The 24,200-nt window shown below is 37.5% G+C and overlaps 1 protein-coding gene across 35 annotated transcripts in view; it reads left to right on the top strand.

Moving 5' to 3' along the window:
• Positions 1–24,200, top strand: part of NRXN1 (neurexin 1) — a 733,302-nt gene that overhangs the window by 597,204 nt on the left and 111,898 nt on the right. For all 35 annotated transcript variants that reach the window (XM_065058802.1, XM_065058801.1, XM_065058799.1 and 32 more), the window contains one exon: positions 7,393–7,564. In XM_065058802.1, the coding sequence (XP_064914874.1) occupies positions 7,393–7,564 (172 nt within the window). The remainder of the gene's footprint in view (positions 1–7,392; positions 7,565–24,200) is intronic.

Genomic DNA, 24,200 nt, shown 5'->3' with positions numbered 1-24,200 from the left:
GGAAGGTGTTCAGTTTTCATTAAAGTTCAATAGGAGTTGGGTGTCTAATACTATTTTTGGGTTTTAATAATTCCTTGCAGGAGAAGCCCTTCAACTCAGATTCTCAAAAATATATTACTTGTGTTTTCATGAGCATGTGTGTTGATCATACAGCTATTAATCATTTAGCATGAAAGCCTCATTGAGAATGTGCTGATTCATCAATTCTGGTCCTAGCTATACCTCTTTCTGATTCTGATTTTGAACTTCAGTTATGTGAATTATGAGAAGAGTTCTCTGAAACCTTTCTAAGCACAGAACTCAATACCCTTAAACCAGCACAATTTCCAGTGCAGATTAGATTGTACCGATATCAAGAAGCTACTGGTTTGCTTTTTTTTTCTACGAGTATCTTTACACCTTTGAATGATGGTATTCAGTCTCAGGAACACTATTTTAATCACCTCTGTATAAAAATACTATGACAAAAAAAAAAAAGGAAAGCAAGCCTCATTTTCAAATCTGGAATTGATTAACTGGAAAGACGTGTTGCTGTATGTGTGGGAAGGAATGGGGTTTGCTATTTTGATCAGGTGGAACTCTCAGTGAATATGCCATTCTCAGGCTGGGCTTACTATATTTGAGGTACACAAGCTCACAGGTGTCTGCCTGTGTGGAAAGTAAGTGTGCAAGAACAAAGTCAAGGCATGTGAGTTGCCTTGGCCAGTAGTTAAAAGACTTCATTTTCCTTCTGATTAGGTTCTGTTTGGTATAACAGCATCTGCAGTCTTCAGTCAATTCGTACTGCCTTGCCACAACGGGGAATCCTTGGTGAGACACTAGCAAGGTCAAGACACTTCTATGCTACATGCTGTTTTGACAAAAAGTACCATGTTGAGGGCTGGCTACTTAAATTGTTCTTTACTGCATGTTTTCTGAGAAAAAAATAATTTTGTGTACTGCAGTAATGATGCTGAGTGGATAATAAGATGCAGTGAGCTGCTGCTGCAGGCTCTACACCATATGTCTTCCATAACTATTGCATTTTGGGGGGGCTGGTTGTTAGGGTAATTGTATCGTCTCAGTAATTCATCATCAGAGTAACTTGAAATAATACAGCAATGATATATACCAGTGAGAGTTACAGTGTTTAAAACCAAATAGGAAAATGGCAGTCCGAGAGATGAAGTGTCAGAATCCTAGATTTATAAATATTTCTACATTTTCTGCTTGCTGAGCTTTATGTATAAATCCAATTGCTATTATAACTCTTAAAGCAGACTGTTAGGACAATTATTTTAAAGCAGAAAGTGATACAAGTCATTATTTTATAGCAGTAAAGAGTAGTTGCTTCCTGCCCTGAAACACTGGGACAGTGAACACTTCTGTGATAGCTTATTTCCAGGCTTCTTTTTCTTTGATCTCATATATGGCATTTTGTGACATTAAAAATATCATATCATTTCTTCCACTTAGAGCAGCTTTTTTTTTTAGGTGCACCTCAGTTGTAAATTACTTTGATGGTGAGCCCATATTTCACTTACATCTTTTAAGGGTCGTTGGTTTAAGGCTAGAAGCTGCTTAATTTTTGCAGAGCAATATTTAAGAGTGCAGTAGCTCTGATGGCATCTGTATGCATTTGCATTCATAATATTGTTACAGTGACAGTGCTATTTCATATATGTCAACCAGGGGCATCTGGTGAACAATGAATTTTTATTATTCCTGTATTGATTTAGAAAATCTAGATAACTTAATGGCATGAAACTGGGGTCATTTAAAGGTTTATGAAATGATCTTACAGAGCTTGAGTAAAATGTGAGAGTAAAAATATGTTGCAAATTCTCTCTCCATCCCTCTTGAGACAACTGATCTCTCATGAAACAAGTGGGATTTTCTCATAACTTAAGGGCTGCAGAGCTGTGGATTTAAGAAATAAGTTCCAAGTAAATGTTGTGAGAATTTGCAAGAAGGAACACTGGGAAGAGCTCAGTCTCCTTGCTTAGACAACCAGGAAAGGGAGAAGTTCAGGTTTTTTTCGGTGTGTTGGCTTCATGCTTGTCAGATGCCAATGCCTGGTGGATGCCCCCTATCAGACATCAGGAAAAATCTTTGCTTCCTTGCTTGAGATGCCTAGCTGTGACTGACAACTTTGCCTGGTACTGCTCTGATAGAATTTTAAAGCCCCTCCTACATTTTTCTACAGTAGGTCAAGCACTGATATACTGAAAGCTATAATCCATCCCTGAAAATGGTTACCTTTCTAAATTCATGAAGGGACACAAAACCTTACTGTAAGTACTGAAGATAACATGGGGATGCCTTTGCCTGTGGGGTGTTGTCCTGCAGTTGACTAGCAAGGAAAAAGGTTTGATTACTGTAGGTACAAATTAGGTTGAATATTTTATCACTGCTCATAGAGGAAAGCAGTACCAGAAATGTATTAAAAAATCACTTATGAAATTGGGTTAATGACCTAATACCTGAGGGTATGAATTTTAAAACCCATATCCAGAAAGTTAACTTCTTTCATTGGAATATAAAAGATAAATTCATTTAAAGAATTCTTCACAGATGTTTTTATTTTCTGTGTCTTTTCCAGAAAACATTTTCTTTGGAATATACTAGATGGTAAGAAGAAATATTGATGGATCATTAGACTGAAATATACATAGTTACTCAATCTTGGAGTTCAAATTGATCTTTTGCCATCATGTATCCCTCCACTCACTTTCTGAAGCAAAAGTACTATTTTTACATATGTGTTTCCTTACAGGATTCAGAAAATCAGAAATTATTGTAATTATTTTGCATACATTTCTAAAACTTGAGATATTAGCCTCTGATTGTTTGAGTGCAAATGATCCCGCTCTTCTTAATAAAACTCAATACATTCATTCTTCAATAAAAAGAAAAAAAAATGAAGTAAATAATCAGTTAGTTCTAAGGCTTTGTTATCATGTTCACTAGAAAGTTGAGCCTCAGGGACTGACTCTATACGATACAAGCTGGCATGCTTGTATTTTTTTTTTCTCTATTTATTCCTCTGTGGGAGTAACAGTATTATTACTTTTCTTTGCAAGTGGTTAAAGGTTGTAAGTGTTATGAGCTTAGGTTGTCTGTGGTCTCTTCTAAAACTACTGTAGTGCACATGCTCGTGGTTGACTGATTCCAAAATTATTACTACAGAGAGCACTAAAACCTTGCTGATGCTATAGGAAATATCATTATTCTGGAGATATTATTATATTATACTAGCACAGGTTTTACTGCATTTGGAGATGACAGATCAGTAGCACCAGACTACAGTCCAACAGGGAACAAATTGCACTGTCAGCTGCTGGCTTGATTTGTGTTTCACGTTTCTTGCTTGGTTCTCAGGCTCATCAGCATTCTTGGTGCTTCATCAGAAGCCTGTTAAAGCCAAGGTAGAAGTATTTAGAGTACACAATTCATAAAACATGGTGGAGAATATCCCACTGGAGTTACTAGGTTACAATAGTAGCTGCCTGTTCTTTTGAAGACAAAATATTTTGAAATGATTGGTATATACACGTGCAGGAACACACACGCTGCCTGAGCAATCAAAACTCCTAGTGTTTCAAAGCACATTGGGAACCTAGGATTGGACCTAAACATTTATATCTCATGCTTTTATCCAGCTGTTTTGTAGCCATTAACATAGGAGCCCTGTGAGCTTGGATTCCTACAAGTGGCTGGACAGCAAAGGTTGAACTGTAGGCAAAGCCCCTGTAACTTGCAGTAATGTATTAAAAACAAAAGAGCTCATCTACCTGCATGGCATTGTAAAGAGAAAGTCACCCTGGCCTTGTTAACAGAAGAGCTGCAAGCATGAAACACCTCCAAAAAAATTAGCTTTTCTGAACAGATAGAATAATAAAATACAGGTTAAGAACCATAAACAATGCAGAGGACTTCTCTGGGCTCTGTGTACAGAGCTCTGAAATTATCATCTTTGCTAGTGGACATAAATAACCTCCTAGAAATATAAGCCTTAAATGCCATGCTATTTCAGGTCACTGGAAAGGATAACATCATTCAACAGTGATGTTGACTTATTGGGGTACTTAGTAACACAGAGACATTTCTGTAGTGCCCATCATCAGGGTGCTGAAGAGGGAACCACTCATTCAGCAGTTGTCTGAGGCTGTTTCTAATAGGAGAAGTAAGATTTTAATGAATGAACAAGTGATAAGGGAAAATTTCTACTCCTGTACTAAGCAACTGCTGGGAAAACAGAAATAGTAATTTAGTATGCTTCAGTTTTATCAGTCTCTTCCCTTTCCTTACTATCATGTTGCTTCAAAAAGAAGGAAAAATAAAAAGTAGGTCTTTCAAATGGGCTACAAACCCATGAGATTAAGCATCACAGGGCCAAGGGCTGAGATCAGGTTATCTCAATAGGGTACTGTGCATCAGCTAAATCACAATAACTGTATGCACACATGGTCTTAACCAGTGACAAATAAAAAATAATGTTATCTTGCAGTGGAGAAGGAGTACAGTGAGTCAAATTACTGCACAATTATGCGAGGGCTTAAAAAACCCATGATCTACCTACAGAGATGCCTATTGCAACTCAGCCGATACATGGTGACCTGCTGCTTTGTGCAGGTGTTACCATCTGTCTGGGCTCCTGTACTGTCAGGTCTTTACATCAGATTTTATTTTGTGGTTCTATAGTGCTGTGTGCAATGGGATTGCAGTCCATGTCATGTTTAGTGTGATGTTCAGAACTCAAACTTAAATATGGGTATGATAATAAGGAAGACTTGAAGTTAAAACCAGATTTGCTTCCTTGTTTTGTGGGAGCTTACATAAATGCACACAGGTGCTAAGAAATGTCAAAAAATGAAACATGACCTTTAAATATGGAGTTTTTAATGTTATCAACTACACAAATATATTAGAAATAGAGCAAAAAATCACCATAGTGTGTTATCAACTGTTAGGATGATATTGTTTGCTATTGCAGCTGTATTTGATGTCTGTGCACAGTACTTCTGTGCTAATGTAGGGAAGGCAGGGACACTTGTTTTTTCACTTACAGCTTCTTGTGTATCAAGTACGGCTAAAGGTCTGGCTTCAAGGCTGTGAAGCATTCATTTCACTTGCCAACACCTGGCTGTTTAGAAATGGCAACTTGGTAGCCATGGCAGCACCACATTCTTTTTTATTGGAAAAACTGCTGATACATTCACCATTTATGCCACTTCATTTTGCGTGCACCTGTCCTATTCACTCAAAGGTGTTATTTTTCCTTGTCATTTTTTGATCTAAAAGAATATGTGTATATACATATATAGAGCAAGCAGAAAAGCAGGTATGTAAAGTGTAGGTTATGAATAGTATAATTATGAATCAGCGTAAAATTAGTCAGCTTTTTTTAATCTTCAAAGCCTTTGATTTCTTGAAAGTACTGTGAAAAGGTGCATATGCCATTATCATTACATGTTGTTTTTCTGCATTTCATAAATTAGTGAAAGAGGAGATTGCTTTAGAGTCAGGGCAACATTATATTTCTTTGTATATATTTCTTTATAAAGAGAGTAAGCACATGAAACAGGTGGAGCAAATAAGTTACTGCACCCACTGGAGAACAATGGTTGAAATCTATTCTGAGCCATAGTTGGACCAGTCAATATAAAATAGAGCTACAGTTATTGCCCCAAGATAACCAGGAGATTGCTCTGCAACTCACACAGGAGGCAAAAGAAAATGTGTGTGCTGGATGAGGTGGATTCATTATGGACACCCTATAGATGTGGAAAAGTAGGAGAGACTACCAATAGAGTAACATTAAAATTATCCACAAGGGAAAAGAGAGAAATGTTTAGAACATGATATAAACAACTGTGCTACTTAAAAAAAAAAAAAAAACAAAACTTTTCAAAGCAATTCTGAAAGTCTCATCAGGGAGTGGTCCTTTTATTGAAGGGTGACAATGTAGTACCATAGTGTGGAGGGACTTTCTCCAAAATTGTTCAACAAATGCTGAACTGTGTAACTGGAACATGCAAGCACTATTGGAAAACGAAGTCAAGTATTTAAAAAGAGAGTAAGATAAAGTGGATGGACCCTCGAGTTCACCGCTTGGGAGACTTGCAGAGCCAAGCAACTGCAGGTTACACTCACTGCAAGGAGCAGTGCCAGGGTAGGAAGAGAAAGAGGGAGCTGACACCAGGCTGTGTGGGAGAGATGAAGCTGGTTCTGGAAAGACTGAAGTGAATGACCAAGAGGTACAAAGTGAAATGTTTCATTGTGTTTCCTCTTTTGGTGCAAAAACTTTAAGAAGTTTTTTAACTTTTAAGAAGGAAGCACCAGTACCAATGACGTGAAATTTCGTGTAAAATTCCATTTATTATGCACAAGTCTCTAATCTCATACTGTGCAGTGCTTTTCTTTTTTTCCCTTTAATTTAGTAAGTCTCCTTATTCAGGAATAGAAATTATTTTATAGGAGGAAAAAAAAAATTCACAAAGCCCTTAAGTTAAACTTTTAACAGACATTAAAGGGCTTCGTTAAAATGTTAATGTCCCATTAGAGTGAATATCTTAATAATTAAAAGAAAATAAAAATGAAAACTTCCCAATATCGCTATCATCTGGAAAATCTACAGTCTTGGTCATGAGTATGAATGTGCATGCAAAGTTCCCTTAGTCCTGGGCCTCCTCAGGCACAGGAGTTAGCAGGCAGATCCCAGGAAAAAAAATAATCAGTCTTGTCCCTTAGTGGGAACAAGACACCATCCCTGAGTCACAAGATGCCTTTTGATCCTCTTTGGTGTGGATCAGGAAAGTCCTTGTTAGTCAGATGATTTGTAGCTACTACAATGTGATGCAAAAAAATCTCCCTGATGGGAAGAAAAAAAAAAATCCTTCTTTTTTGTCATTTGTGAACACTCTGAGTATGAATGAGGTTTGAGAGAGGTATAGGGCTGGGCCTTGGCTTTTACATCCAGAAAATCCTTGTACCTCTTCTAAGTGAACTGAAAGTCTTTCCATTTTGAAAGCCTAAAAAGGAAGATGGTATTTAATCCTCATGGAGGGGGGAACAAAGAAAGAAAAGTTGAGCTTTTTCCTTCTTCCCCCCTCCTCATCTTGCTCTGAACCTCTTGGAAAAGGAGAGAGCTCAATTTGGTGAAGTAACTCATTTGGAATACCAATTATCCATCAAAGAGATGTCCCAGACTTACTTAGCTGTCAGGAGGCTTGTCACTGCCACATATGAGCCTTCAGAAGTTACATCAGAGGAGGGAAGATGTTGTTAGAAATCTTTCCCTGTGTGACACACTGTCTCTATTTCTTGCTAAAACACCTCTTAATTAGTTCTTCTTTTTCTTCTTCCTCCCCTTTCTTTTTTTTTTTTTTTTTTTTTTTTTTAAATATGCAGCACCAGGGAAAAATTGGAGTTAAATTTAATGTTGGAACAGATGACATCTCTATCGAAGAGATCAACGCAATCATTAATGATGGAAAATACCACGTAGTACGGTTCACAAGAAGTGGTGGCAATGCCACATTACAGGTGGACAACTGGCCAGTTATCGAACGTTACCCAGCAGGTAAGGGCTTACACAAATGCTTGTGAGTAAGAGAGTGGGGGGTGCATGCAGTTTGGCTCATTTTGCTTCTCTTCTTATACAATGTCAGCTCCTTCACAGTGTTTTAATAGCTAATTAAGTAGTTAAAGAGTCCTGGGCAATATGCAGTTTATGATGATGGCCTTTTCTTAAGTGAGTTTAAAAGCACGAATTCAAGTTACTACTGGAAGTGGAAAAATACAGTTATCAAGGCATGAAACAGTGGGGATTTTTTTCTTGTTTTCATTTGTTTTTCTTGGATTATTGTTTTAGGGGGAAAAAAGGCTTTGACAAAAGCTACAGAGTAATGTGAGTCCCAAATTGATTTCCAAGTGATGGGGTAAAACATTTACTGAGGAAAAGGTGATCTGTGTTCTTTTAATTAAAAGTTGTTATTAAAGCAATCTGAAGCACATGAATTTAGTGCAAGTGTTTCATCAGGCATAAACCGACAGGTTTATCAGTTATCAACTGTACAACCAACAAACCAAATTGAGGTGCCTTAACTTAAAATGCAAACTACAGGATATTACTTATGCAAGTACTTATGCAAGGACTGCTTGTGTGAATACAGAGTTGCCTTGATCGGGCCCATATTAAATTTCATGCAAATGCCATACACTGAAGATTACTGTGTTACTAATTTTATTCATTTTTAAAGGCAACAGGTTTTTCAGATATGCAATCTCTTTCTTATTGCGTAGGACAACCGAGCCATTAATGGTAACTTACAAATCTGCATGTTATCTGTTAACAGTTCGGGTATGTGTGTTTACATTACTAGACAAAAGGCAGCAAATTCAGAGATGTAAGTGAAATGTAGTTCTGATTTATCTGTTCAAAAGTAGAATATTCTTCATATTCTTCATTTTGGGGGTGGAGTGGGATGGGAGGGTGTGCTTCACTAGTAAGTACAGGGAATGGCTTATACATTCCTAATTTTTTCCTAGTTGGTATTCGAATTGCAGTCCAGCTGTTCACCTGACTTTTTAAAAATTAAAAAAAAATCCACAGGTGAAATATCACCCTTCATATAATTTATTTGAAGTAATTTAGATTTTAAAATAAAAAGTATGCATCACAAATGAAATTAAGCATAGCAGGGGTGGTTAAAAAATCCTGCGTGCATTATGGATGAGTGACAGTTCTGGCAGTTAGAAACAACTAATGACTTTAAGATAGATACATCTCTGAGAGGTGATAAACTCTTGAGGGAAGGGGGATACTGAATGAAATATGTCCTGTGATCTTTCAGATATTCCTGTTTCCCATTTACTCTTCTTGTTTTCTAACTTTTGCAGTGTTTGGGAAATGGTAGCTGAAATAAGCTGGTGAAAGCTGGAGAGGGGTGTCTCTTAGTTTGTCTTCAAGACCTGTATGGCAGAAAGGAAGTTTGTTTTGTTTTGTTTTGTTTTGTTTTGTTTTTAATCTAAATGATGAACATGACAATATTTTTGTTTATCTTCTCTGTTCTGTTTATTTGTGAAAATACTCAGTGGCTAAAACAAGGATGAATTGCATTTGAGTTCTGAAGAGAGTGGCACACAGAATTTATTTATACTGAACACAGATCAATTTAGAAAACAGATTTTTTTATGATGGGATTTGTGGAGGGGAAGAGGTTGAATGTTCTCTTTGAAAAACGAAAACAAAAAATTAGAGTTTCTTGAGCTTTTATAATCTATGTGCAAGCTCCATTCAAAGGCATTTTCAGTTGCTTCATCAGCCAAGATACAGAATCCCTTGGCTTGCTTTATTGCTGGATTTTCCAAGATTGCTGTTGGCCTTTAATTTTCATTACCTTTCACATAGTAATATTTTATGGTTCCTGTATGCCATAGCATTGCTTTTGAAATCCATCTTCCCCCTTTTCACTTTTCATCTCTTCCTTCCCAGCACGAGAGCACCTAGCCATACCTTTCTCTTGTGTTTCCATGCTGCTCCGTCAGGTTTGGCACTCTTCATTTAAACCCTTTTCAAACACTAGTTTCTTCACAGACTGATATTGATGTACCTTTTAAGAAAAACATGGGCTTGTCCTGAAGACTATGCTGTCTTTGAGTCAGGTCGATACTGTTCTGAAAATGTTAATGGCACCATGTTCAAAGCTATCACTGTCATCCCAGTTCTAAAAGTAGTATATCTATAAGTGATGTCTTAAACATATCAGGCAACAGTTTGGCAAATACTGCTGCATGCAATTTAGATGTGCTTCTGCTGTTGCTGTTTTAGGGACCAATAGTAGCACCTGGCAGTACTGGTTGAACAGCTGACTTGTTCTTTGCTCATGTTTTGGATGGAAGACATGTTGCTGTTGTATAATATGGACCAAATTTGATCCTGTTTTCATGAGTGAGGGTTCATTAGCTTTCATTTAAGTGTCAGAAAGAATATTTTTTTTTTCCTTTGTGCCTGTTTTCTGAACTGTTTCCTTCTGCATAATTTCTTAATGTGCCTGTACCACTGCACATAAGCACAGACTTATCTCACCTACTTCTGGGGTTTTTTTAATTAAGAATAGTAACAAGATTAGAAGCTTAATTAATAAGTTTGCTATTCCTAAATATTTTGGATTTCCTTTTTTCAAAAATAACATAAATACATCGGTTGCCTAAAGCATATGAACTGATTCTTCTTTCTTTACAAGGAAAGCTTATATACTAAATTACACTTCTGGTTAGAGTGTCTGACTACAAGACATCGCTTGTTGTGATATGTGTCTTAAAATATTGGGTTAAGACTTTCTGAGAAGAGTTTCTGGTCAGAGACTCAGGGTACAGCCCCATCTAAGTGCTATATTTATCATCACCAAAAGCTCAATAACAGTTGGTGTTGCAGCACTTGCTAGGAGGATGTTGTGGGCACCCCTGTTGATACTCGAATGGAGAATCTGTTGAAAAAGTGCTGTGGTGCTGATTGCCACAAGTCTGTGTGGGATTTGTAGGGTGTCTGAACTCACTCCTGGGTCTCAGGAGCTGCCCAGAGTTCAGTGCCCTTGCAAAGGACTTTTAGCTGATGTAGCACACGTGATTCTCTAGTATTGCTTTATGAGCAGTCAGAGAGGTAGACACCTTGCAGAAAGAATCATATGGCATTGCTCCATAGGGCTTCCATGGTTGTTTTTTGTGTTTTGTCCTAGAGCTGCATAAAATGCAGAAATGACCCTGGAAGATGAGTAGGCTTTATATCACACTACTCTCAAGTGTTAAGTATTCTTTGGACCAATGCACCTTCAGTTTGTATCTGAGTAGATGTGAAATGAGAGAGAGTAAACCAAAAGAGGTGGCAGTGGCCAGTGGTAAAGGATGTTTATCCTCGTAAAGGTGGCTAGTTGCTTTTTGGAGTACAGTGGGGGAAAAATTGTTTTACTCCTAGAAAAAATATAAAGATTTCAATGTTGTGAAACGGCTGGATGATTTTCAGAAACAGAGGTACAGATGTACTTCCACACTCCTATCTAAGTCTTTTTTTACTCCAGAGTTTTTTGCTGTTTCTCTGAGTATAATGCTAGAGCTATGAGGATGCACCCTTCAATTTCTGCCCTTTATTAAATGTTTGTCCTGTTTTCCCACTTCCTCATTGTGTCAGTGGCTGGTGGGTAGCCCTGTGTTTGACAATGGCATACTGTAGTTTTTTGATAGCTGACTGCAATGCCCAGATCTCTACTGGATTTGTATATTACATCTTTCTTAACTAAGTTCAATGTTAAGCCTCTTTACTGAATTATTATCATCCCTCTGCACCTTTCCAAGGGACCGGAATATTTCACTTTGTCCTCTTTTTCAGGTAGTGATTTCCCATTAACTTATCTGGATGCAGCCTAATTTCCGATAGTATTAAACAGGAATGAGAAAACTGCTGACTGTGCAGAGTTCCTGATCAATAGCCTAACTCCATTTTCCGTACAGATCCTTTCTACTCCTTATGGCTTATCTTGTCTGCTTCACAAGTTAATTTGAATTGCCCCTCCTGACTGGCTGCTGTTGTGGGACTGCACCAGAGTAGCAACTCCAGCTGTTCCTGTAACTTCAGTTAGGTAGTAACTCTACACTGACATGTAGATTTGCTAAGAATACATTTATGGCAGGAAACCAGAGGACTTTTTAATTTGGGTCAAACTGAACTAAAAATTATGGGTGAAGAAAAAAACAGAATAATTGGAAATTTGCTTTAGTAATACATAAAACATTAATGTCAGTATTTTCTAAATAAAATGGTCTGACTTTTCATGTCAAGATTGCCCAGTGTTTATAGGGGATGTAGGTAATCTGAGAACAAAGCATTTCATTTAATTGGAAACAACCTTTTCGTCCTTACCTGAAAGAAAATCTGTTTTGAATCAAATAGGGGAAAAAAATAATCTTTCTCATAGTAGTGCTCATAATGATATCTATGTAACAGGAAAAACAATTTTCTCAATTTTCTAATTTTCCTTCCTTAGTACTGAAGAGCATGCATTTTACTAGTCTGGGAAAGTATGTTGGAACAAGCTAGATTACTTTCTAAAGCCACAATAATCACCATTTATTGTGAGAGATTTTCAGAATCACTTTTCTGTGAATAACTACACTTTCTGCAGCCAAAGGGAATTTTCCCAGTGTTGATTCTTTTAAAAGAACGTGGTACAACCAGTTATTTTACCAGCAGGAACCTACTCTTCAGGACTTCCATCATCAATCAAACTGATGCAGAATTTTCTGGGTATGAGACAATCTGTTAGATATTGGCCAACCGGTCTATGGTTTCAAAGCTGTTCAGACTCAGCAGTTCCCAGAAGCCTGCAGCAGTCTGGAAGATACAGTCTGATGTAGACAAATCTCTAAAATGGAGCCTTCCCGGTCATACCTGGACCTCTGGTCTGACTTAGAAAAGCGTGACTTAGTTGGCAACTGTCCTCATGTATCCCATAGGTCAGCAGATGTTGTCAGGGATGTGTCTGACAGACCTAGATCTGAAAGCATCTCGCACACATTGTTCACACAAGAGAGATTGTGCAAAACACTGCCAGACTGCTGGAACCAGTCAGTCTCTGTGACTGGGGACCATACGTTATGATCAAGCATACACACCAAAGAAGAGCCAGTGTGAGAGTCCATGCGTGTTGGCAGAAGATCAAACCACAGGCTGACATTATGGTTAGTGCCAGGTACCTCTGCAATATGACAGTTGGCAGCTGAAGCTCTTAGAACTTCAGTATAATACAGAATAATTCTGTTTTGGGATTTGTTTTTTTTGCTTTTTCATATAAGGTTAAACATCTGAGGGCACAGGTGTTATCTTAGGGACTTTCTCTGGATCTGTGGGCTTAAGGTTGTTACTGCAGAACATCCAAGGGCTAGGGGAAGGAGGAATTCCATCTAAATGCTTCTCTTGGTCCCTGTGTTCTGGAAAACAGACAAAGCGTCTGCCATCTTTTCATGGGATACAGCTGACAGATAAATAGTGAGCCAGACATTATCATTATTATTTAGGATAAGGGCTATCCATTTTTTTCAGTTTTGCGTGTTCAGGTTGGCCATAAAATTAACAGGAGACATTTGTATCGGTACATTTGTTTCTCTGGCATATATTAGTATTTCCCAAGCAATCCATGAAGGTGTCTAACACACACCATTAGCTTAGAAACACCTTGCAAATTCAAGCCCTTACAGCCACTTCTGAAGAGAATCAAAGATCTGTTTGTCAGGCCTAAGTGTAGTGGCCAGGAGAGATCTTGAACTCTTTCACAAACATAATGGTCAATGTGAGGTAGGAACCTAACAAGTACATAGTCAGTATTTGCCATAGGGTGATTTTTTCAAACCTCCTTGGCCACTGATGTTAGGAATGGGACTGTCAGGGTGTTCTCCATATTGAAAGAATATAAGCCTTCTGACTCCTGTTTATTTATTTGTATAGCAACGCATCATCTTTACGTTTTCTCTCACTTGCTTCCTTCTTTGGATAAACAACCCAAAATTTTTACATTTATACAATTTTAAAAGGAAAAAATGTAGTGTTTTTTTTCTTTTTTCGATTTATTTGTATATTTTCTAGATGGAGAGATTTTGTAATATCTTCATCAGCTTAAACAATATTTCAGTCGATAAAAGCATTTTTCATTCTTGTCCCAAAGTCAAAAAATCAACTTGCTCTGTTGGATAGGCATCATAACAATAAAAGTTGATATATAGAAGATAATGCACACAGGTGAGATCATTTGAACTTTTCTATAAAATATTTTCAGTTAATTGCATTGGCTCAAGACAAAGGTTTAATGCTGTAGACAGCTCATGGATTATTTTAATTAGCAGTCAAAAACAAGTAAGGTCTGAAAATGGTTAGAATGTTAAAAAAAATATTAATGGAACTGCATTTTAGTCAATGGCCCACTTCCCCTCTAAAGGATTCGTTGTTTGGGGTTTTTTTTCTCTTTTCCTATTTCCTATTATTTTTCTTTTTTTTTTTTTTTTTTTTTCCATGCATATTTAAATAGTTATCTTAGTAAGAGAAGAGTTCAAGAAATGAGAAAGAAAAATGTACTGGGTTAAGACTGTTTCTTCACATAAATTGCTTCACTTAGAGGGCAACAGGAGAAAACTCCTATGGTTGGAAATTTTCTTTCAGGTTTCCAGTCCAAACACTTTCCAGTTCACCCCACTTTGTTCTTATATGTCTTTTCACAAAATAGTTTGCCCATTTCACAATGGACAGTAGTGAGAACACTAGGACCTCACGTAAAGACATATGAAGATATTAATGCTGAAAGTCACCTCCACTGGTGCATTTGAAGATCTTATTTTCCCTTTTCATATGTCAAAATTGGATGGCTCAATGTCATTCTGCAGCTGACTAGTATACCCACTGAATGTCTTTCCTCAGGAATTTTCTCTTGTAAGACCCCAGTTTATCACAAAAGGTGCTGTGACTGGTCGTATATCTTAAGTACATGACCTGAATTTTGTAGTATACGCTTTACTGTCACTTCTGTTACCTTAGAAGGGCTCAGTTCTTCTTGACTGCAATCTGCAGCCTCTCAGAGTTACCAGTATGTCAACTGCAGATTTCACTGTGTGGTCAACATTTTATACTGAGATCAGTGAAGAAAATACCATAGAAGATTGGGCCTGGCACTCATCTTGGTTACTTTCTTAGGGGTTCCACCATGGTAGTTTTCCTGTGGGAAAACCATTAATTTCCTTACATACCTGTGGTGGCCTCAGTGGTAGCTCCTAGTCTAATGCAGTTTCAGAATTCACCATGATATTCATCTTAACTTAATGTAGAACTCAGCATTTAGTTTATTATACTTGTTTGACTTAAGCACTCATACATCTTCCATTCAACTAGAATGCAACATCAGCCATTCAACTAGATGGCGTCAGCTCTCCAAAACACTTGGAGAACTTTGATACGTCTGACTGACCTACTATCTCTTGAGGATTTTTAGTTGTCAAATGTAAGTAATATACTCGGGAACGATGAGGGCCAGAATATTATATAATTGGCATATTGGCAGGTCTGAATGTGACAAGTTTTGAGTGTAAATGATTCACTAAGAAGCTGAAGAAGACACCTTAATGAAGTTGGAAGTATTAGGGAGAAGAAAGCTCCAATGCACTAACTAGTTCCTGGAAGGGGCTTGCATTCTAGGCAGATGAGTGCCTCGAGTGTCACCTAAAACAGGCAGCCCTTGTATTCAGAAACCTGTCAACAGATACAGAAATAGGATATCAGGCTGTATTCTCTACATGACAGAGAGGAGAGTGGAAGCAAAGACGAAGATTTCCTTGTTCAATGCTATCCCTTTTTGCCTTTTTTTGCCATACAATGCAGCTTTTTACCATACAATTTTTCTACTCTTCTGTGTTTTCCACAGTTAATCAATGATTTTCTACATGGCATCCTATCAGATTCATTACTGAAATCCAGATAAATTGGATATACTTAATTTCCTGCATCTAGAAAATCAGTTAACTTATCAAATACAGCTATTAGATTAGTCTAACATGATTTGGTAAAGTTTTGCATTTTATCTCATTTTCCAATTGCTTCCAAGTCTTTGATTCTTTCCTTTCAAATTTGTTCTAAAGCATCATGTATGGCTAAGTTCAGATTAAATAGTTTGACTGGATGGCTTTTTTTCCTCTTCTCATGTAAAGCTATTATATTTTTTGTTCTCTAATACCAGAAGTATCATGCCCCACTGGATAGCTGTATTTAAAAACTCTTGGCTTGTTATTTTTAAGTTCTGGGGTAGAGATAATATTCCTTTCCTTCTGACCCCACAGATTCATTAAGAATATGTATGTTGCTTTCTTCTGAGCTGTGGAGATCTACATTTTCACAGACACGTTTCTGTTAGTCAGTCCAATCTGCTCCCTTGGGTCATCATCAACCCTACTGTAAAGTGGCTTAAGAACCTTTTTCTTTTAAATTTATTCTACTTGCTTTGAAAGGCCCTTTGAGCTGCAGTTTTGGCAACTTTACCTATATGTTTATTTCTAATTTTGAAAGTCATGGCTTTCTTTGCTGAGAAAGTCTGGGTTTTAACCTCCTAAATAACATAGTCTACGGTAGTGTAGTTATTCAGCCTAGTAGGTCTACTATTGTATATTTTTAATCTTGCAGTTGCAAGTCCAGATACATATATATGTATAAATTTATTTTTTTTTTTTTTTTCTTTTCTCATACTTTACCTTAAAGAATTTCCAAGGGTCCTTCCTGGCTGAGTCCAGCCCCTCAGACTGATTACACAATCTGGTTTACTTCACTTTAACAAATTTTGTTATTTTGAAATCAAGAATCTGATTTACAGACTTATTTCTAATTGTGCTTGTATTAATTTGAGTCAACTCATGGTCATTCAATCAAAAATTGTTTCCTAAAATTAACTTTTCTATAGTGTTTTCAATATTTATCCAAAGCAAAGCTAAAATAGCATTGTTTTTTTGTTTATTTCAACTGGCCAAAATCTTCAATGAGTGTTACAGGAAGCTAATATCTACCTGTATTCATACAATTATGTTCAGTTATAATATGAATAAAATAAGGTGTTATAGCAGTGTGTAAAATAAGGGCATAGAGAATTAAAAATATGACAAGGATATCTGTGAAACTCACTTCAGCAGGTTCTCTAGAGTATAGTATGATGCAAGAAACTAATTCAGCAGGAATCAAAATAGAACAAAAATTAGTTTTAGTTACTGAGCCACAAACCATCAGTTCAGTGATGGCCAACATGCTACCTTACCTTTGCCAACATGTGATTGCACAACTGAATTCTTGCATCTTTTTCTGATTCATATGGCTCTGGCTACTCTTAGGTTATGATTAAATGTATTTTTCAGCATTTATCTAGGTCTCACTTTCATTATAATCTAATTGTTCACATAAACATTGATGTTAAAAGTGGTGATTTATTTTCCCATTCTCTTTGGGTGAACCTCTGTTACAGCTTATCCAAAGTCAATGAAATATTTTTTTTAAAAAACACTACTGCCCTTTGAGAGCTTCTGAAGTTGTTCTATCCTGCTGTCATCTTTAAATAAAGAGCCTAGGTGATACACAAACAAGACATTACAGTAAGTCTCTTTTCAAAAAGTGGTTTCTGTAAAGTTTCCCAAATCAGCTTTTTTTTTAATTTGACAGCTTATCAGGTTTTTCTGTCAGATAATGCCGCATAATAATGCTTCTCTAAGTCTGCAGACAGATTTTCTTTTTTCCTTTATTTTTCATCTTTGATATCCTGATGAAATACAAAGGCTCATCCCCTCTTAGACTTAATAGATCCTGTAATTAAATTCAGATCTTGATAAAATGTGTGGCACAGTTGTCATTACTTGATCACAGAAGGTATAACACCTTTCAGTTAAATACGGCAAGGTGGCACAATGCATCTTCTTTAGAAAGAGAAAGAAATTTTAAAATGAGCAGCGATTCAGAAAAAGGTGTTCTAAAATACTGAAAGGAAGAGGTATCTGCGATTTTTGTGTCTTGTGACAAATGATGGTACCCATACCTGCTTGCAATAATTAGGCACAAAGTGGTATAGAAATGGAATTACTGAAGAAGACCACAAGCTGTGGGGATTCAAGTTAGAGGAAGAAAGTGGGAGTGAAAACAGATCTCAGAATGAGACATGGCAAATCTGTCACAGCTGGTCCCATTCACCTCTTCAGGAAGACCATTATCTTATTAACAATCCCCGTAAAAGGCAGATCACAAAAAATGAAACATTGCCAATATGTAGGGATTCTTTTGCACACTTTCATTTGGTTTGACGTATGTTTTCCCTGGAACCTGCAGTATCACAACTTCTCCAATGTAGTAGGATAAGTTCAAAATGGAGGATTAATGTGTTGTTGATTAAAAATAAAGTGATTTAATCAAATTATTTACCGAGGAATTTTAGCTACTCAGTAGCTTCTGTAACAATACAATGCTGATATCTGTGATAGAATCAACGCCATTCTTTTTTTCTTTCCCAGTGGCAGAATCATGTTGTCAATGCAAAGTTGTGGACAAAGACCAGATTCCTTTATTTCCTTTCAGTCCTTTATTTCCTTTCAGCCTGCCCTCGAGTAGGTTCATTGTTGCCTCATTCAGGATTATGCAGGACTTTATGTAACATTTCACTCACTAAGTCAAACCAGCTTCCACTGACTTCAGTAAAATTACTTTTGTGTTACACTTGCGTGAATAAGCATTGGCATGGTTGTAACTGCACCCCTCATTTTAGACGCCCTACTTGATGGGCGTACACATGCGTTTGCTTCAAGACTGGTATTAATGCTCCTAGGGGCTGATAGGTGATGCAAGAGAAGAGTATGACATAGCACTGCTGCCATGTGCTCCTTCTGTGATGCTATTTGTTTCCATTACCTTCTGGGGCAGCCCTGAAGTCAGTCTGAAATGGGAGCCTTTCTCAGGACAGAACAAATCAATGCAGTGTTGAGCCTTCCAACCAGACAATCAATCATATGGAAAACCAAATTAATTTCTCTGCAGTGCTATTGTGTTTTAGGTTCTCTCAGAAGGCTTTTTTTTTTCTTTTTTTTTTTGGGGGGGGGGGGCGGGGGGCGGGGGCGGGCACCTTTGTGCATGTGTCCCCAGTTATATTTTACTGGTGTTGTGATGTGTGACAGCAGAATAGTACTTTATGTCTTCAGGATAAGAACTTCCATCAAACTAATTCAGAACCAGTTACTCTAATTCATATTGCAGCAGGGAAGATGCCAACCTGCTCTGTCCTAGGTATTTTTCAAGACACTGAACTGCATTAACCAGATATTCAGGAGGACACACATCATTGCTGTCTTGAACATACAAGTACCTACATGCTTCAGACTCTCTTTCTCTCCTTTGTACCATGTGAACACAGGATAGGTGTACAGCCGTTCTTTCATCCTGCGGTGTGGTTAACTTTTTGCAGTCTTAAGCTTTGTTGGTTCCAAATAGAAAATATCTTGAAACTGTAGCATTCACACTTTCAAAATAACTTTTCTGTTAATACTTTGGATTTGTGATTAATGACAACTTGGTCGTGACTAGTTCTGCAGGACTGTTGTTTTGTGCATTTCGTAAGTTCAGAGTGTTCCAAGAGTCTTCAGAGTTACCTTGAGCCTAGCAAGGTGTAGCTAAACCCAGATGGTCTTATTTGCAGTCTATCCTACCTGTTAGAAAAAGGTTAAAAGGCTTTTATGATACAGATAACCTAGAACTCTTATGAGTTTTATGAGAGTCACATTCTGTAGTATATACCATTTCAAATAAATTTGAAGCAGAATTGAACATCTATCACTATATCAGAAGCACAAAGCATTGTGAATGACATCCCGATTTCAACCCCTTGCAAGCAGAAATTAACTGAATTGAAGGCAGTGAATTTATGCTTTTACAAATTGGTTTAATTGAGATGCGAATGGTTTATTTTCCTTAGTGGACTACTTCTAAGGAGTTAATTTGCCTGTCTGGTGCAACATTGAGTTCAGTGGATATTAAAAAACGGAATGAAACACACTATTGTCAGGGTTAAGTATATATAAAGACAATTTTGATTTTCCTGTTTTAGAGATCTCACAGGCATTAATAGAGTACTGGTTTAAGGTTTTACAATTACAGTTGCACAATAGGGAGAGGAGAATAAATATACTCTTTTGAAAAGAATGAACTGTACTAAAAGTTTGACTGTAGCTGGGTATAGGTCTGATTCTTGAAAATACACTCTCATTTTCAGAGCACAGCAACTGCCTCACAGCAATTTTCCCCCAAAGGATTCCTGAGAATCTCACTTTAGGGTCCTAGTCCAGTAGTTGTCTTCCATGCAAATTTGTGTGTGTTTTTGTCTGAAATAAAATACAGACTCAGACTGAAGACAGTGCTGTCGTTGCACCATCAATTCCAAAAAGTTATGGCAGGATAAGGTACAAGTGAAGGATTTGGACGGAAGTTTCAGGCTCAATTTCAGGGTTCCACCTCCCCTTTTTAACTTGTCTGGTGCTCATAGGTATCCTGTGTGTATAAATCCTCCTTTATGAGCCACATTGCCATCCACAGAAGTGCAGCATTGTAGTGTTCAGTGTTTCAGTGACTTTGGGGAGCCTGTGCATGACAGCCACACATCTCATAATCAGCCCCAAAGCTGATGGATACTCTTCATAAAAAGTGAAGTGATCATAGTTACTTTTTCTTTAGTCAGCTTGAGCTAATAAACTCAATATTGCATACAACAAATAGTTAGCAAGCAGGAGCATTCATTGACTGGAAACACATCTAGTGGGGTTTTACAGGGTTCTGTACTGGGCTTGAAAATATGAAACACTTTTATAAATGGCCTGGAAGTCTATATTAAGTCATTGCTGCTGATGTGTGGCTGCTACAAAGATTAAAAAAAAAAATAGGTGGTAAATAATAATGAGGGCAGGGTGACGTGACCTCTTGGGAAGCCAGGAGAATTTAAAGGAATTTAGACTGCAGAAGTGCTAAGTGCTAAGATATGATTCTAAGCAAAAGTTGAAGGTTAGAGCAACATAAATAATGTCCTGGAAATTAATAATTCTGAGAAGGCACTTGTGAGGTCTCATCTTCCAGATTGCCCCATATGAAATATCATGTGATGCTGTGACAAAGGAGTTTATGGAAATTACTTTGTGGGCATAAAAGGCTAAAATGCAAGAACTGAGCAGGATTTTAACACCCTTTACAGCACTTTGAAGCCAGCTCTGGAACAAGTATCAAGGTCTGTACCTGGGGTCTGTGGTTCTATGGAAAAAAAACAGAGGATGTGTAACAAAAGTCCAAAAGAGGTCAACTGATTTATAGTGTAAAAAAAAAGAAAACTGAGCAGTGACTTCATTACAGATTTTAGTGGGACAAAAAAAACACTAAATGCTTACAGTGCTCTTTAGTTGTTCCTAGAAAGTCATAACCAGAACTAAGAATTTCATGCAAGAAATAGAGCACATGATTTCAGCAGTGAACCTTGGAATTCACTGCTGAAAGATTTCTCTTTACTGTGTGTCATCACGTTAGGAGAAGATGGTTTCCTGGAAGGCCTGTTTGAGCCTGTTACAGGTTATGAATTGACCAAACAATGGTTTTATTGCTAAAGACAGGATCAAGTGGCTCAATATTCATGTCCTGTGATATGCATATCAGATTATACCTATGTCTATATTAAGGGTGTACTGTCAAGATAAGAATATTCTAGTGCTATGCTAATATTGTGTTCTTAATGCAGATATAACTACACTTTCCAAGGAATTATCAAAATAATTAAAAAAAAAAATGTTTCCAGGTATAATTTCTATATCTAGAAATAATTTCTATATCCAGAAATACTACTGTGCTAAACAAAGCTATACAGTGTCTTAAACATGTCAATCCTATTGCACTGAACTGAGAATGTGCTTGCAAATCAGCAGAAAGAGAAACTGAAAATATTATCCCAATCCTAACATACCATTTATCTTTCTCAACTTTGTATATTTATACATCCATAAATACTGATAGCTAGGAAAATTATTATTATTTAGCCATTTGCTCAGCCATTCTATCTGATATCTCACAGGTTTTTTACATGTATTTTTTTTTCCTAGTAGCTGATTTTAGTTAAAGAGCATTCTATGGAGTAAATCTGCGTATAAATTTGCAACTGAGCTGGAGGAATGAGCCATGTTGCAAAAGTCTGACAAAAATAATCTGCTGGTTGTACACTTGCATCTGCCACTTCTCTGTGGATGTGAGCGCCATGGGTGCTCCATGCAGAAAACAAAGCAGGATGTTACTCCAGTCTTTGTCAGAATCGAGTTTTAGCCTTGTGCTTTATTAGTGGTAACAATGCATCCTGAGAGTTAGATATATTTTAATCTTAATTGTATTTACCTCAGCCTCAGCCATGGAAGTTTGTTTATAAGATCTAGCATTCTACTTTGGAAGCAGTGTCAAATCCATGCACATATTAATAAAACCAAGGACAGTAGGCAGTTTCCTTTTCCCATCTATTTTTTTTTTATTTTAGGGCAGTACTTTCATGGGTAATTGTGGATGGTGGATTGATGAAATCATGTAGTCCTTCCTTCTTATAGTGCTCAATTTTGTCTTGAAAATATGCTTATTAAAGTGGAATGCATTAATATTTTATTAGTAAGCCATCTGTACGTTTTAGCTGTTAGTGTTTTATCTGCTTAGAATTAGATGTTTATTTAATGCTTCATCATTCTCAGTACTGTCATTTAGAAAATAATTTCAATAGCATATTATATTATATTTTAATAATGCATTAGTGCTTTGTGTTAGACAAGATACTAGAATTCATAAAGCTGGCGAGATTATAATATCCTTATCTAATTTCTTCAACATGGTGGGTTTCAGTATGTTTTTAAAAGGTCAAGTGGTTTCCTGAGAAAACGTGAATGTGTAAATTGTGCTAGCAGAGCTATTTCCTTTCAAAGGTTGTTCTTTTCTCCATTTAACATTTCATAAGCATTCCAAAGTAGAAGTAGAGTCTACTTTTGGGTATTACATCAGCAAATGGATTTTTATAAAAGAAAATGAAAAATTAAATATATTGACAGTTGACTAGCGATTGCATATTTCTTTGAAAATTCATATATGCTTAAATAGCTTAATATTGATTGTTTTTTCATTATGGTGTTTCAATTCAGATTAACTCTGAAAATCAAGCCAATAAATTTATGCCTGCACAAAAGTTAGCTGCCAGCTCTGGGCTGTCTATCTAAAATGTGACCTTGTTAACTTTAAAACAGAGTAGATCCTCGTATGAAAGTGTGTTCTGAGTAAGAACTTAAAGAATTAGGATATCTTGATTTAGCTGGTGGAGCTCAGATCCATATGTTAGTTCTGGCATTGGAGTGGCTGGCTTTCTTCTAGTTGCCCAAGCCTACCTTGACACCAGCTGTCATCTGAAAACATCCCAGAGATCTATAGCTTTAAAGGTCTTTTCAGGTCATTGTTTAGCAAGACACTTGGGAATTGCTTCTGTGGTTCATGTTCAGCATGTGTTTAAGTGCTTTTACAGAACAGGTTGCACTGAAATCAGCTTTCTATAGGAAGGGGGTTGGTGACAGCACTGAGAACCTTTCTCACACCTGTACCCCCTCACAGGTGCTTTATTCAGCAGTGGGTCTTTCTCCCATTTTTGCAGAGAGTATGCAAGAAGTCATGAAGCACAGACTTCAGCAAAGTAATAAATACGTTATAGTAACCATCATTTCCCTCCCTTGAGAACTTCCTAAAACATAAAAGAAGGAAACTGTAGAAGTTTTGGACATAGAAATCCAGAGCATTTGAAGAATGCAGTTTTAAATTTTCTTCAAAATCAAAACCTCAATCAGAATCAGAATCTCAAAGCTAATTTGGAACACTTCACAGAATCAAAGAATGTCCCAAATTGAAAGGGAAACAAAAGGATCAAGTCCAACTCTTGTCCCTGCGTAGGGACAACCACAAAATTCACATAATGTGTCTGAGGGTATTTTCCAGTTGCTTCTTGAACACTGTCAGGCCTGGGGCCTTGGCACGTCCCTGGGGAGCCTGTTCCAGTGCTCCAGCACCCTCTGGGTGAAGAACATTTTCCTAATGTCCAACCTAAACCTCCCTGGCGCATGTTCCTGCTGTTCCCTCAGGTTCCATCACCGGTTGCCAGAGAGAAGAGTTTGGTACCTGCCCCTCCTTCTCTCCTTGTGAGGAAGCTGTAGGCTGTGATGAGATCTCCTTTCAGTCTTCTCCAGGCAGAACAAACCAAGTGACTTTAGCCTCTTCTCATACGGCTTCACTTCCAAACCCTTCACCAACTTTGTAGCCCTCTTCTGGACACTCTCCAGTAGCTTTATAACCTGTTTTATCCTGTGGCACCCAGAGCTGCACACGGTGCTCCAGGTGAGGCCGCACCAGTGCAGAGCAGAGCGGGACAATCACCTCCCTGCCCGGCTGGCAATGCTGAGCTGGATGCACCTGGGACATGGTTGCCCTCTTGCCTGCCAGGGACACTATTGGCTCATGTTCAACTTGCCATTGACCAGAACCCCTAAATTCCTCTCTACAGAGCTGCTTTCCAGCATCTCATCCCCCAGTCTGTATGTACAGCCAGGATTGCCATGTCCCAGGTGCAAAATCC

The sequence above is a fragment of the Columba livia genome, chromosome 3 (genome assembly GCF_036013475.1).
Source record: "Columba livia isolate bColLiv1 breed racing homer chromosome 3, bColLiv1.pat.W.v2, whole genome shotgun sequence".
In the NCBI taxonomy this organism is placed as follows: Eukaryota; Metazoa; Chordata; class Aves; order Columbiformes; family Columbidae; genus Columba; species Columba livia.
This window is presented reverse-complemented; position numbering and strand designations above follow the sequence as displayed.